Here is a 13377-nt window from a genome sequence, read left to right on the forward strand (position 1 = left end):
TGAGACCGTCTGGCTAGCCCACCCAGTCCCGCAGGCTCCTTGATGTTTACACTCTTGAACATTCTTCTCACATCGTGCTCTGTTACAGTGAGCAATGCCTCATCTCTGCTCGCTGGTCTGTCCAACCGAGCACTATGTGTCTCAACGCAGACACAGAAGCTGCTACACTCAGCAGCCCTGCTACAAGCATGGACTTACTTCAGCTTATCCTGTTGTTTGGTGTAACTATTTGTTTACTCTTTCTTTTAATAAATCATTCAAATGAGATAACTCTGAGCTTCCTAAAAATATTGGATCAAATCAAAATTTGCTCTCTCGCTCTCTCTCTCTCTCTCTCTCTCTCTCTCTCTCTCTCTCTCTCTCTCTCTTTCTATTACCCTCAAAAAAGAAAAAAATAATTTCATCATTACCAGATGAATTCCTCAGGAGAACACTCTTTGAATGATTGATTGTATTTGTTATTTTCTTTTCTAACTAAGTGGAAATGGAGCTCTGGGATGAACAGCATTTTCCTGTGAAAAAGCTGTCAGGACACAATGACCTGCAGAGGAAAACCTCCCGGCTGAAATTAGCGAGGACCCTCATAGGAAGTGCAAGTGTGGGCGCATTTGTTCCTCAGGTTATTGATGAACAGAATGGTTTTTCTGACAGTTCTGCAAATGGAGCAAACCTGCAAACCAGGCATTTTCATATTGATCATTCATGGTTCTGTGAGCTGGATTTAAAGGGAAAAACAGGCTGAGTTAATATGAAGGTCATGGACAGGGTTTAATTTCTGTGTCATATGCGTCAGGTGAAGAATAATAACACCCGAACACACGATTAGAATCATAAAATGTTCTGCAATGTTGGTATATCACTGCTCCATGATTGATTGTCATTCATCCATAGAATATCTTTGCTCCTTTTCTTTTGTTTGCTTTATGACATTTGTAGCATACTGGCTATTTTCAGGTTATGGATAAATGATTGACATTAAAATAATAAAATAATTAATTTAATGTCAAAACAAAAACAGATATTAGGAGATATTGTGACTATTTTACAACTGTAAAAAAGAATAAAAACCTATTTGAAAACAGCACAAGTCCACCAGGGGGCAGTGTAGACTTACCGCTGCCATGAATCTATAGTAGTCTTTGTTACATATATTGTCACATTGTTTCAAGACAAAAAGAGATTAAAATCCATTCAATAGCAGTTACATCAGTTAGTCTTAAAATAATAGGAATACAAGATATATTGGGCTTACAGATGTGCAATTTATTGTTACTTCATATCAAATGCCATTTCAAAAAAACATTCCACACTTCCTTAAATCAACATTAGTCAACATTTTGAGAAAAGCTGTTAGCGCAGTGTGAGGAGAGAGAGGCCTGAACCTAAAACCAGTTGCCATGACGCCTCTCACCAAAGTCACAGACAATCATAAGGATGCCTCCAGCAGGAGGTTAAGGACAGACACAACAGCCTGTTCTTTGGAGACTCTCAGGCTTGCAGAACAGTAGGTGTTGTAAAGGATGCACAGACCATCCTAGGAGTCAATGAGGCACATCTGATCTGTTTGTGCTTCTCCCTCGCAGGGACCAGTGAATATCAGTACACAACACAGTCTGAATTAGGCCGAGCAGGGCTCATCTCGACTCCTGCTAGTTGTGTGGCTCATCTCACTCAGGATATTTTGTATATAATCCCTCACTAATAACCTGCTCCTGTCTGTCTGAAGGGTCTGGATCTGCCACACTGAAGAAGCTGCCAAGGCCACTTTAATGTAATAGCTTATTACAGTGGCTCGGCAGTGAAGGGGTTCTCCTGTCGGGGGGGTTTAAAGACATTTGGTTTTAATACCAGGACAAATCACAGCCTAGAGAACTGGGCTCACGGGCTTTTCAGTTTGGCCATCTGTTTGGGAGCAGCAGAAGACTGGTGATATGAATTTAAAGGGTTATATTTAGATTTTATTCAAAGCCTTAATCACTCAAGAACTGAAACCCTGTGGGAGAGGTGTTTAAAATATTACTACCATAGAAATCCCATCCAGTCCTGCTGTGTTTCACACAGACCCAGCAGCAAACCACTTTATTTTAACATTCTGAAAGCAATATAATTCAACATGGAGCTTTAGCAGTGTAATTATAACCTGTTACAAGGTTTTACTGTAACTACCAACTCTTTTAAAGCAGCTCTACAAGGAGTTAAAGGAAAAGAGGTCCTCGCGCAGTGGCTTTAAACCAGTATAATACTCATCCTGTCGTTGTTACACTCCGAAAACATTGTCTGGGCTTTGTGTTGATGATCTCGCTCTGCCAAGCTGAGTACACAGCAGGTCAGCAGCAGCAGCACTGGTGTTTCTCTGACTATCAGCCAGCGAACATGTCCACACCTCCCGTCTGAATCCCAGGATCCACCCAGAAATCACGTGCGTGAGCTGTTCGGTCCAGAGACAACAGCCATCGGCTTCCAGTCTGGCTGGTGAAAGTGGACGTTGAGGGTTCGAGCCCAGTTTGCGAAGACCGCCTTCTCCGTGATGAAGCGGTGGTGGCTTCCCTGTCGACTCCTCTCGTGGGACAGATACATGGAGCACTCGTCTGGCCCGTTGGGCTCGTAGTAATGGTACGGCACGGAGGGATGGGAGGAGGATCTGCAGAGGGGAGGGAGCAGAAAAGCATGATAAGATGAGCGAGTCAAAGTGTGAGGGAGGTATGTGGGAACAGTGATAATTAGATGATGTGAGGGAGAGGAAGGAGTAATAGAGGAGGGATGAAAATGTGCAACAACAAAGAAGGATCAGAAGAATGAGGGCTCGCAGATGTGCTCATTATTCACTGTTTTATTCTACATTTACAGAAGCGCGGTGTCGGACACAGTCACTTCCATTGGAATAGAGCTCTTCCATGAAGAGCTAAAATATCCCAGTGTCCTTTGTGCCCTTCCGCATTCATCCCTGTTTTCACTGAAGATGAAAGCAAGTGGAGAGAAACTCCTTTCTTAATGGAATAAAATGTCAAGACGACAGTTTCCGCCAGTGCTGAAATTACCGCCGGGGCCCAGTCTGACAGCAGAAGACAGAAAAGATAGTTGCAGCTGTAACTGCAGGGCCGAGCGCTATCTTGTCGTTGCCAATTGAAGGCAGCATCAAGCACGTATTGGAAAGGATCTTTTATGCGAAAACACACCCAAGATGTCACCCAACGGCACATCTCGCTAAAGTGAAGCTGCGGCGGAGGCGAGGGGTCCATTTGCTACATGCACAATTTATCACAGCTGGTCAAAGAGGAAGTGAAACCCTGAGAAAAAATTAAGTCACAGTAGAGGAGAGGACATTAAAGAGAGCAGCAGCTGCAAAGAAGACGTGCACGATGTGCGAAATGTCTGCGCTGTGTCCTAGTGTGTCAAAATGTAAACAGTCTGATTGACATAGTGTGATATACAGCCCACATGGGGGCTCAGTGCGAGTCTGGGGATGAATAAAAATCAGTGGTTCCCTTTTTTTTCCAGTGTGTTTTTCTTTTCCTTCATGAATACAAAATTATTCAATTTACATACAAATGATATAAAATACTTTTGTCCCACTTCAATAGAAAGTTTTGACCAGATATTCAAGGGCATTACATTCTTAATTGTGATGCACTTTGAGTCACATGACCACGGTTGCTAGGAAACTGACAATGAAAGCAGACATTGCTGTCGAGTGTTAATGAATTGTGTGACTTCCCTGTCGTTAAATCATTGTAATTAATTTAAAACCAATGAAATTAAGTTTATACTGAGCCCTTTCCCTTAAAAAGAAGCTTTATTGCTCCTGCAGGGAGAAGCTGCGATGATACCTGCAGAATTCGGGTGGCACCATACCAAAGACATCCACCCTGTCGCACAGCTCCAGAGCTATGGCCATGGTGAACCAGCCGGTGCTCAACCAGGAGTTGGAGCTCTTCCTGGAAGACAAAGTCACCCAATTTTGTAAGAAATCCATAAGCATCCAACTGCAACACCAGTGAATCTGGTTTGGATTGAAAGGATTGAATAAACAGGAGCACAGTTGGCTACAAAACCACAATAATAAGATGTCTGTGCATCAACAAACAAACATCCATGATTAAAAAATCCATTCTCCAGGCTGGTGGCAGGAGTGACTGGATTCAGACGCACTTCATTGTCCTCCTGCTGGTTTGCTGTTCACATGCAAATGAGTTTATGGAACAAGTTTGAGGGCCAATTTAACAAACTGTCGTTCATTCAGCAGCCGCGAAAGTGACTGTGGCCAAGGCAACGATCATGTGAAAAAAAGCAGAACACGTGCAGCAGTAATGAAAAGGGAAATTATAATTGCCGGCTCCTTTCTTGTGAACTTGGCTTTGATATGCTAATATCAAAGCCAAAATGCTCAATAATGTATTGGAGAATGGAATTGCATCTCCATATTTCTCTTTAGAAACATTTACCTGTCAATCCCCGTTTCCTTTTTGAAGAGTTCATCAAATTTTAACATTTTGGGCCGAGAGATGATGTAAAGCTTGAGTGCAGGCATCAGTTGCTTCATCAGTCTGAGGCTGTTGTAAACGTGACCTTTCCCGTCCCGTCTCATGCAGCTGCTCGGCCCCCAGAAGACATACGCCACGTCTTGGCTGCTGTTGAGCAGCTCCTGTCGGCTCTGCAGCACCCTCTGTAGGCTGGAGTGAGCTATGACGCGCAAGCTCGTGCGCTGGCCCACGTCCCTCTGATGGCCCACGGTGGGAGCGTCGTTCATGCGGATCACGCAGTCCGACCGGTCGATCTCCTGGCCTCTTTTGCTCCGAATCAGCCGGCCGGAGCTGGTGACCAGGGCGCAGGTCCCACAGTGCATCTTCAGAGGCTGCCGAGTGTGAAGAGAGGTCAAAGGTGACTGTAGCTATGCATATTGCTTATGTGTTTTCAGTGATATGTTTTTCATAAAAACACCCTTTTGAGTTTGCTTTGGAGCAGAGACGGGCAAATCCAGTCCTCGAGCCAGGTTCTCTATCTTACAGGTAGACAAAGATTTCCCTGGGGTTCCCTACCGTTGGTGGAAGTAAGGTAGGACACAAAACCCTGCTTGATTCTGGCCCTCGAAGACTGGATTTGCTGTCCCTGCTGTAGAAGATGGAGAGCAGTCAGGTCCTCAGGTATATGCGATGAAATAAGGGGAACAAATCAATGATGTGTGCATTATCAAAGCCATAAAACATTTGGCGCTGTGTCACAGTAGGGCAAGGAAAAAAGCCTGGAGTCCCTCCAGGCCGCTAATGTAAATTTAGCCTGACTGTAGTGACTCATGAAGCACGTGTACACTCTAAAGTGGAAACTGATGAAGCAGCTGGACTGATAATGGCCTTTCCTGTCAGGTATGATATTACTCAAAAGCAACTACCAGAGGGTAGAAACTAGGTGATTGTTTGGCCACACGTGTAAACCCGAAACGTGTAGAAATACGGGGGAATGCTGACTTTTACTCAATTTCTCTGAACATCTAAAAGACTTTGTGGATTCTTTTCACCGGTGACATGAAAGTCAAAAATAGTTTCAAGTTATCCAATAAAGAACAGAGAACCACCTCAAAATAAACCTCCGATACAACGGATCATACCGACCGAGAGCATTTCTGAAAGATATATATTAATTTTGTACATTAGAGAGCAGAATATCCACAACAGAATATTACTTGTGTGATTTATGTACGAGTGCAGTGGCTGGTTCGGGAGTTTGGGTCACGTAGGTCTGGAATTGCGATTGTCGCATCCTGGTTGGTTTTCCAATTTAGTAAGAAATTTCACACTTGGCTGCACTCGCACACCCTTTGCTGCTCCTCACAGCACAGTTCATTTCCCTCCTTCAACAGCCACCACACGTGGTCGCCGCTCGTGCTGAAAGTGTAAAGTTTGGTTTTGCTGCGTAACTTTAACTGGTTTGTTGTCAAATGTCTGGCGACAGGCTTGATTTATTGAATTGTTCATGTCAGTAACAGGGGGTCTGGCACTGGTCACACTACCGTAACGTCTGCATGCGGGACGTGTGGCCCTGTTGGGATGTAAACATTGAGAGGAAGCCTTTGGCCTTTAGAGAGAAATCAATGGCTGACGCCAGACTCATCTGTATGCTCCTGCTTATATACTTCCCAGGGGAACGTGGGGTTGTGATAACTCCCAGAGAGGGTGCGTGTGTAGAACTAATGCACCCGTCTCTGCCTACATCTCCTTCAGCTTAGGGACGGTCCAAAAGACAAGACAAGACGACCTCTAAATGTAAGGTGAATGGATCCATGTTGGAATCCCACAATGCATTGCTGAATCTAGAGCACATTGGGAGAATAAAAGCAGTCCAGCCATAGTATTTTTAGATGTATTGCTGAGTTTTCAGCACCATAAAGTTGATTTTTGATGCTCTTCATTGAAGAAATATGGTACTCAACACGTCCGTGAGGCTAATTTATGGTGAAATATGGACATTGGTGCAGATCTGAAAACACCACAGGGCATTTCTTGTTAATCCCACACATTGTGATATGGTGTGCTTTTCTTGGATCACATTGTGCTGTTACCTACATGAAACATGCTCATAATGAGGCTGATAACGGGACCAGCAGCAGTGTGAGGATTAACGACTCATCTCATTAAGCTTCTCCTCAAGGCACACGCTTCTAAAATTTGTAATAAAGGGGAGGAAAGATGAGCTCTTTTGCTCCAGAAAACCAAAATCGCTTAAACGAATAATCAGTCTAAGTAATTTTGGAGCAGCAATTTTGGTATTTCACCACATTTCGTGGTATGTGATGTGAATCTGTAAGTCGATTTAATTTGGACAGAAAAAAGGAAGCACGGGTGATTCTCACTTCTCACTTCCTGACACCGACTACATCAGCTGTATTTATAGATCATTTACAGAGATCGAACGATAAACAATAAACAAATCTGCAAATGTGCCCTGCTGACAAGTCTTCGGCAGTCAGCGACCTTAAAAAGAATCATCACGGAAGGAAGAGTGGTGAGGGGCAAAGCGAGGCAGGGGAGCGTCTGTCTCCAGGTGCGGGCCCTAAAATACGTGGCGCCATTTGTCTTGTCATCACCACGGCTCTAATTAGCTGGTCAAAGCACACAGAGGAAACCCCTCCTGCCTGTGGTAGCGACAGAGCTGAGGAAACCAGATACCTCCAGAGCTGTGTGTTCCTGTTGAGCCCCAAGATGAAGGAAATTACAGCTCGTGCAAACAAAAAGTTCATTTGGGCGATAAAAGGCGCATTAGATAGAAATCTAATGCTTCCAACCAGCCCTTCCTCTGAAGGCGACATAACATTTTTACAGCTTGGACATCTTTTTTCTGTCAGTGTGCCATTGCTCGAGTGGCAGAAGCACTTGGGAACCTGGAGTAGATGAAGGGAGGGACGCTCCCCCTGCACAGAGCCTACAGGGTGGGTTAGTCATTCCCTGCCTGTCTGAGCTGCATCCCTGTGGGAGGATGGGAGGGAGTGAGACGAAGCAGTATAAAAAACGCTGGCGGATCCATCAGGAGGAGACAGATGAAGGTGTTCCCCCAGCGTCTTACAATCTGCCCAAATCACACACAACCAGAACCAAACGAGGCCACGCTCCAGCAGCCCTGAGCGTCATCTCCGATCGCTGAAAGGTGAACTAATCTACCAAATCCTCTCCTGCTCGGCGATGCAACATAATGTCCTTTCCACTCTGATGTGTCTGACTCCATATCGTTCCCACTGAAGGGAAGAGATGCGCCGCTGTCTGGATCATCTGTCTGTCTGGGCTGTTCATTAAAGCAAAACACACTCTGACACTTACGCGGCCAAATGGAACCGGTGAAATCTGCCCTGTTTAAGGTGCCTTTCCACTGAATATTTCACACGTGACACGTTTATAGTGGATCAGAAAAATGGGAAAATTAGGGAAATCTGCCTTTTAGATCATGCACAACAATACTTGCACATAAAATCAACATTTTTTTTTAAAAAAAGGACATTCCTCTGGAGGCACAAGTCAAGAAGAAACAAAAAAAGATAATTTCAGGAGAGTACTTAATCCCTCCAGCAGCCAGGCAGGAATCCAAAGCTTCAAAACCACATTTTCAGTGCATACCTGAACTCTACATTTACATGCTGCACTCCACTTTACCTGGATGAGAGCGGAATACAGATTAGGTGCAGATTGTAGGTGCTGCTACCAAAGGGCAGCTGTTCCACGCGTCACAATTACAGTGAGAATGTGCACACCAGACAGCTGAATAACGCTGTGCATTAACAGAGGACTCAAAGACTAATGTTTTTTTTGTAATTTTCTCGGTTTGTAATGAGAACCTTCCGATGTTTGGGTCAGAGCCTTCACGTTCCGTCATCTCGGTTTGTTTAGAGGTGGTGATGAATTGAATTTGTGCTTTTTGAAAAGCTAATGAACAGAAGATGCTCATTTACCTGGTGATCCACAACTCTGGTGTAACCTTCGAGTGTGAAGCCTCCCTTTGGCTGCTTCTTGGATGGAACAGGTTCAGCAACACGGTGGGAAGTTAATGAAGACGATGTGTCACCAGAGCTGTTGTAAGCCACCATGAAACTGGTAACTATGGTGACAATGATGATGCCGCCAACCCCTTGGCACTGAGGGGACAAAGAAGAGACATACGGCACGCTGAGAGTCACCCAAAAATGCAACGTCGACAGCAAAGATTTTGGTTTAACGGATTGGATTCAGGGTAAAAGTTGTATTTTTCTTGAATAATTTGCCGTTTAGATGCCATCCTTCCAAACAGATGCAACCTCGTTACAGCTGCTGTTCGCTCCTGCCTCTGTTCAAATTAATCAAATGTCAGCGGTGCCACTCAAATGTTTTCAGGTTTCCCTGCACAGAAATGGCAGAAGTGCCAGAATGAAAGCCTTTCCAGAGAATGACAGGAACACATTCAAAAACAAACTAAAGGAGATAAAAAATAAAAACATTCCAAAGTGCAATCATCCCCGAGCAGAAGACTCATCTTCTAACTCCTGAGCAGCAAACACACAAAGGAATATTGCAAGCAGTGCATCCTGTAGACTGCATTTCTAATTACTGTACCACTCTCATCTTCATCTTAACTCCCTCTCGTTTCCAGGACGATCCTTCATCGCATGGTTGCCAGGGCTCCCCTCTCTCGCAGCTTGCAACATCCGTGCACACTGCAAGCATCAGTGGAGCCGGAGACGCGTTGCTACACTTACTCTGCTCCCACTCGCTTCTCCACACTCAACGTCCTCATGGTCCTAAACTGCTCCGATTCCGAGCTGACATCAGTTCCGTGGTTCACGGGGGGATCCGTGAGATTGCAGACAGACAGCTGTTGGCAAAAAGCAAATCCTGATTGAATGTAAACGATCCTGGCAGGAATCGTGCATAAGTGTTAAGATTATTGAGTGAACAGGGATATACAACATCAAGAATCACGATATAAAACTTGGTTTTTGGTGTGGCATATGTTATATAATCTGTGAAATACAAGATAGGAATGTACAGTAATATGCCCTGTTCTTCAGATCAGGTGGGTTACATGTGCATTGTTTTTGTTTGCATTCAGACATAATCGCACCAGTGACCCCTGGTTTCATCAGGATGCTCAATCCTCCTATCATCCAAAATCTCACCGTGTCGCCATCATCCTGAGATATCGTGCATGAATGTCAGATTGAATTAAAACTTACGAAGACCATCGCAGCTTTTAATATTTCCCAAATGTACAGTGATGCTGAGGTGATGTTCTGCTGTGTTCTGGTACCGTCTGTCCGATGCTTTGATGGCCACAGCTGATGTGGTTTTGTGGCCTGAATCACATCAAGGCTAATTGTTAAAGAAGGAAAAAAAAAATCCTTTGCACAGGAGAAGAGGAACACCTGGTTGCCACGCACAACCACAGCGTGTGTGTGTGTGTGTCGTTGTGTGTGTGTGTGTGTGGGTGTGTGGGTGGGTGTGATACAACCCCTAAGGACCTGATAACCAAATCAGTTCATGCTGCTCACACTGTTGTAACACAGCTTAAGTATGGACCTTTTATATTCTGATTGGCTTTGAGGGTTTTTATTGGGCAATGATCTGGGTATCAGAAAAAACCATATTAGAACTGCAGTAGAAAGAACAAATCATTGTAGCTTCTTTCAAAGCTTCAGTGGGATCATCCTGGCTCTTCCATGGTTTTGGCCTAGATTCACACACTTTACACATGTGTTTTTCCAGGCTAATTGGCTTTCTATCTGGGAGGTAAAGTGATTCGGATTGAACTAGAAAGACCCGTCCTAATAGCCAAAGCATAGAGATCAGGTTGATCTGAGACTCTAAATGGACCCTTCATGTGAAAGTGTCCTAAAATGGTGAGCTCTCCAGGGTGTATTCCTCCCTCTCTCCCAGTGGCTGCTGGGATAGACCCTGATTAGAAACTATTCATTGGAAGATAGATGGAAGGACAGTGGTGCCTTGTGAATATTTTGGAGGCTACATTACTTTTAATAGAACCTCTTGCGACCGGTACTCCTGTGACCGGTGAACAACAATTAAAAAAATGTTTTAAAAGACTCTCCCTCTGACTGTGTTGAATGAGTACTTCTTGATTATATAATTAGAGAACAGTTGGCATCCATCATTTTCAGCAAATGACGAACAGATGGGCTGGCAACTGGAAAATACTTTATTCCTAGAGATGATTACAGCTCATCTATTATCACCATCCATGTTGACTCTGGATAAATGAACCTCATCAGTCTTTAATTTATTACACATTTTAACCTGTTATATGATTATGATAAGTCAAAAATATCTCATGACTTCCTCAGCTCTAAATATTTCTTTGTGGTTAATTTATTAGTGCAAACAGCTGGTGGATGAATTAAAATGCATGAGTTTTATTTATTGAGTTTGTGTTCGTTAGACTGAATCCAACAGGCCAAAATTGTGACGCCTGTGCTGCCACCATCAGTGGCATGTGTAGAATGGTTAAACTGAACCTGTTCCACTTTTAATCCATTATTTTCGATCGATAATTATTTATTGATCCATATACGGTACATACAGTATACGTCCCAAACATTATCAACTCGATTGAAGATTCAGACCCATGAAACAAGGTGCAATGTCGCGCGTTGGCCACGGGGGGTCAGTGTATATTTACCAGAAGCGTCATCATGCATGCCTCCATCTAAAATAATCAGGAACGTCCAGAAATGAGTAGCTTTTGATTTACTTTGGAAGTGTTTGATACTTGTTTAGGTCGCTTACATCTTTAATATAACGAGCAGCTGACGGTAGCCGAAAAGTGATCCGAAACGAGGGTGAATTATCGCGCTTGGGCTCCGGTCCGAACAAAGGCAGAGAGCGGCAGCAGCTCCGCGGTACCCTGAACTCACCGCGTCCCCTTTAAGGACGTTTCGGAATAATTAATGACGTCGCGCTGTAAACACGACCGACGCTCGGCTGCGTGGTCGAAGCATCCTTAAAAGAGCTCCAGACCTTTTCGGATCCAAGTGTACATCTGTCGACGGGGCCGCAGGACGACGCTAAAAATAACCGTGGTCCACCTCGACTGTCATATGCGGGCTCCAGACCCGAGACGACGGTGCTGTATCTGTCCCAAGTGCCATGGCTAGAAAGACGGACATCCCCTCCTATGGTGAGTGGCTCCGTCTTTGTTGTGAACGCCAAGATTATTTCCCACTCCGCAGTGTTCCAGCGGTGGAATGTGACGGTGTCGTGTTCGCGGTGGCTAACGTTAGCGCAGACTGTCAGCCGCCAGGCTCCAACGCCTCAAAGCGGGTGATTGCGCTTTAATAAGTGCTCTTTCCCCCCCGTTTGAGGCGCCGTGCGAGTGTCCCTATGCGCCTTCTTGGCGTTTGCTGGCTGCCTCCCGAGATTAAACATTCATTTTGGCTTCCATTCTCTACCTGGCGTGAAAGTCAGGCTGTTCTCCGCAGCGAGTGTTCCCGACCTCCTCCTCCACTTCCCCTCCTTTTCCCTATCACCGACTGAGATTCTGGGAAAGACAAGAAACCCGAAACCATTAAGTTTAAAATAGCCACCAGAGGGGGGGGAGAAAAAGCAAAGAGGCAACAATTAAAAGTAGCCTAGGAAGAGCAGGAAACTAATGAATGCAGTAGTGTGATGGCTGGAACTGTGCAAGGAGGAGATGAAGTCCAGATAAGATGGTAGAAAATGTAGATGTTCAGGAGGCATCAGTGAAATAAGTCACTGTTTCAGCCAGAACCTGACGCACGTCAATCATTGTTTGTCCAGCAACTTGCAATTTGGTGTATTCTTTTGTTCGGTTGGCAGCATTCCCATTGTCATCCCCCACGTTATGTAATTGGCTGGGAGTGAAGGTAGGACGGGGAATTTTCTGCATCACCAGAAATGTTGACAAGTATTCCTGTGCAAAAGTATTCTTTATGGCTCGCGCTCACGCGTGGCAACATTGTCCTCTTTAGGTGTGTGTGAGGATATATAATGTTGGCCAAGTTCACCACACACGTCTGGACTGTCACCCTGGAACCGTCTGCTCAGGAGCTGCTGTCAAGAGTCTCACTAAAAGGGTCTATTTTCCACCCTCGTGGGTAATTTCGGTGTGGAAACATCTGCAGCCCAGGTGTGGCGCATTCGGTGCACAAGGGCTTCATAACAAAGGATTTGATTCTTGAGCAGGAGGGGGGGGGGGGGGGGGGCGATTTGGCGGCTGCTGGTGTAGACTTAATCCAGATTGTCTGTCCATTAGCTGGCTTTACTACCACCGTTGTTTATCGCAGCAGCTTAATCCTTCGCCGTCCCCAGATGACACCACGGCGCGTTTTCATCTCAGGAGGAGATGACTCGTTTACACTTGGGCTGCTGTAATCACAACTTTATTAGCCTTTTCCTCGTTAAATCCAGCCTGGGTGAGTGGGATGCGGTCGCTGGGATGCATTTGGAGCGGGGAGGCACGCCGACACATCTGCTCCCATCTCTTGGTGGGACAGGTTCCTGTTTTATTCCCTGTTATTCCTCCACCCGCTGACCTTGTGCGTCCCACAGACCTTGTGGCCACAACGCTCTGCCAATCACAGCTGCAGCCTGTCAGCACTATTTGATTCTCGCCGCTCTCTGCAGACGCGCAGCTCCCCGCTGGGGCCTTCAAATCCCATCAATCCCCGTTCCAAAGTTCCCACTGGCACTTTACACTGAAACCTGATACAGGAGTTGTTAAACATCATGAGTCAACGGCTTCAATCTCTGTAACCACGATCGGACTCATTAAAATCAGGATATTACAGCGTGAGAGCGCGCAGCTCCAGTATAGTAGTTATTAGCTGCAGGTACAGCAGAAAGCCAGATTTCAGCAGCTGTTCTATCTATGTTCCATCCCACGATCAACCTA

At 45.1% G+C, this 13377-nt stretch overlaps 1 protein-coding gene across 3 annotated transcripts; it reads right to left on the reverse strand.

The window, feature by feature from the left end:
• Positions 1-1047: 1047 nt before the first annotated feature.
• Positions 1048-11993, reverse strand: st6galnac5b (ST6 (alpha-N-acetyl-neuraminyl-2,3-beta-galactosyl-1,3)-N-acetylgalactosaminide alpha-2,6-sialyltransferase 5b). 3 transcript variants are annotated; one of them, XM_029827593.1, is made up of 6 exons: positions 11915-11993; positions 9212-9327; positions 8432-8614; positions 4443-4852; positions 3828-3935; positions 1048-2641 (listed from the first exon to the last, which is right to left on the reverse strand). In XM_029827593.1, exons 3-6 carry the CDS (start codon positions 8564-8566, stop codon positions 2416-2418), a joined length of 879 nt encoding a protein of 292 aa, XP_029683453.1. In that variant the 5' UTR covers positions 8567-8614; positions 9212-9327; positions 11915-11993; the 3' UTR covers positions 1048-2415.
• Positions 11994-13377: the final 1384 nt, after the last annotated feature.

This window comes from Takifugu rubripes, chromosome 20, assembly GCF_901000725.2.
Source record: "Takifugu rubripes chromosome 20, fTakRub1.2, whole genome shotgun sequence".
Taxonomy (NCBI): domain Eukaryota; kingdom Metazoa; phylum Chordata; class Actinopteri; order Tetraodontiformes; family Tetraodontidae; genus Takifugu; species Takifugu rubripes.

What these genes read in the sequence shown, in the direction of transcription:
- st6galnac5b (XM_029827593.1), bottom strand. Translation starts at nt 8,566, where the DNA reads ATGGTGGCTTACAACAGCTCTGGTGACACATCGTCTTCATTAACTTCC. An exon ending in CCAGAGTTGTGGATCACCAG is followed by an intron (nt 4,853 to 8,431) that starts GTAAATGAGCAT and finishes CACACTCGGCAG; the next exon opens with CCTCTGAAGATGCACTGTGG. An exon ending in AAGGAAACGGGGATTGACAG is followed by an intron (nt 3,936 to 4,442) that starts GTAAATGTTTCT and finishes TTTGTCTTCCAG; the next exon opens with GAAGAGCTCCAACTCCTGGT.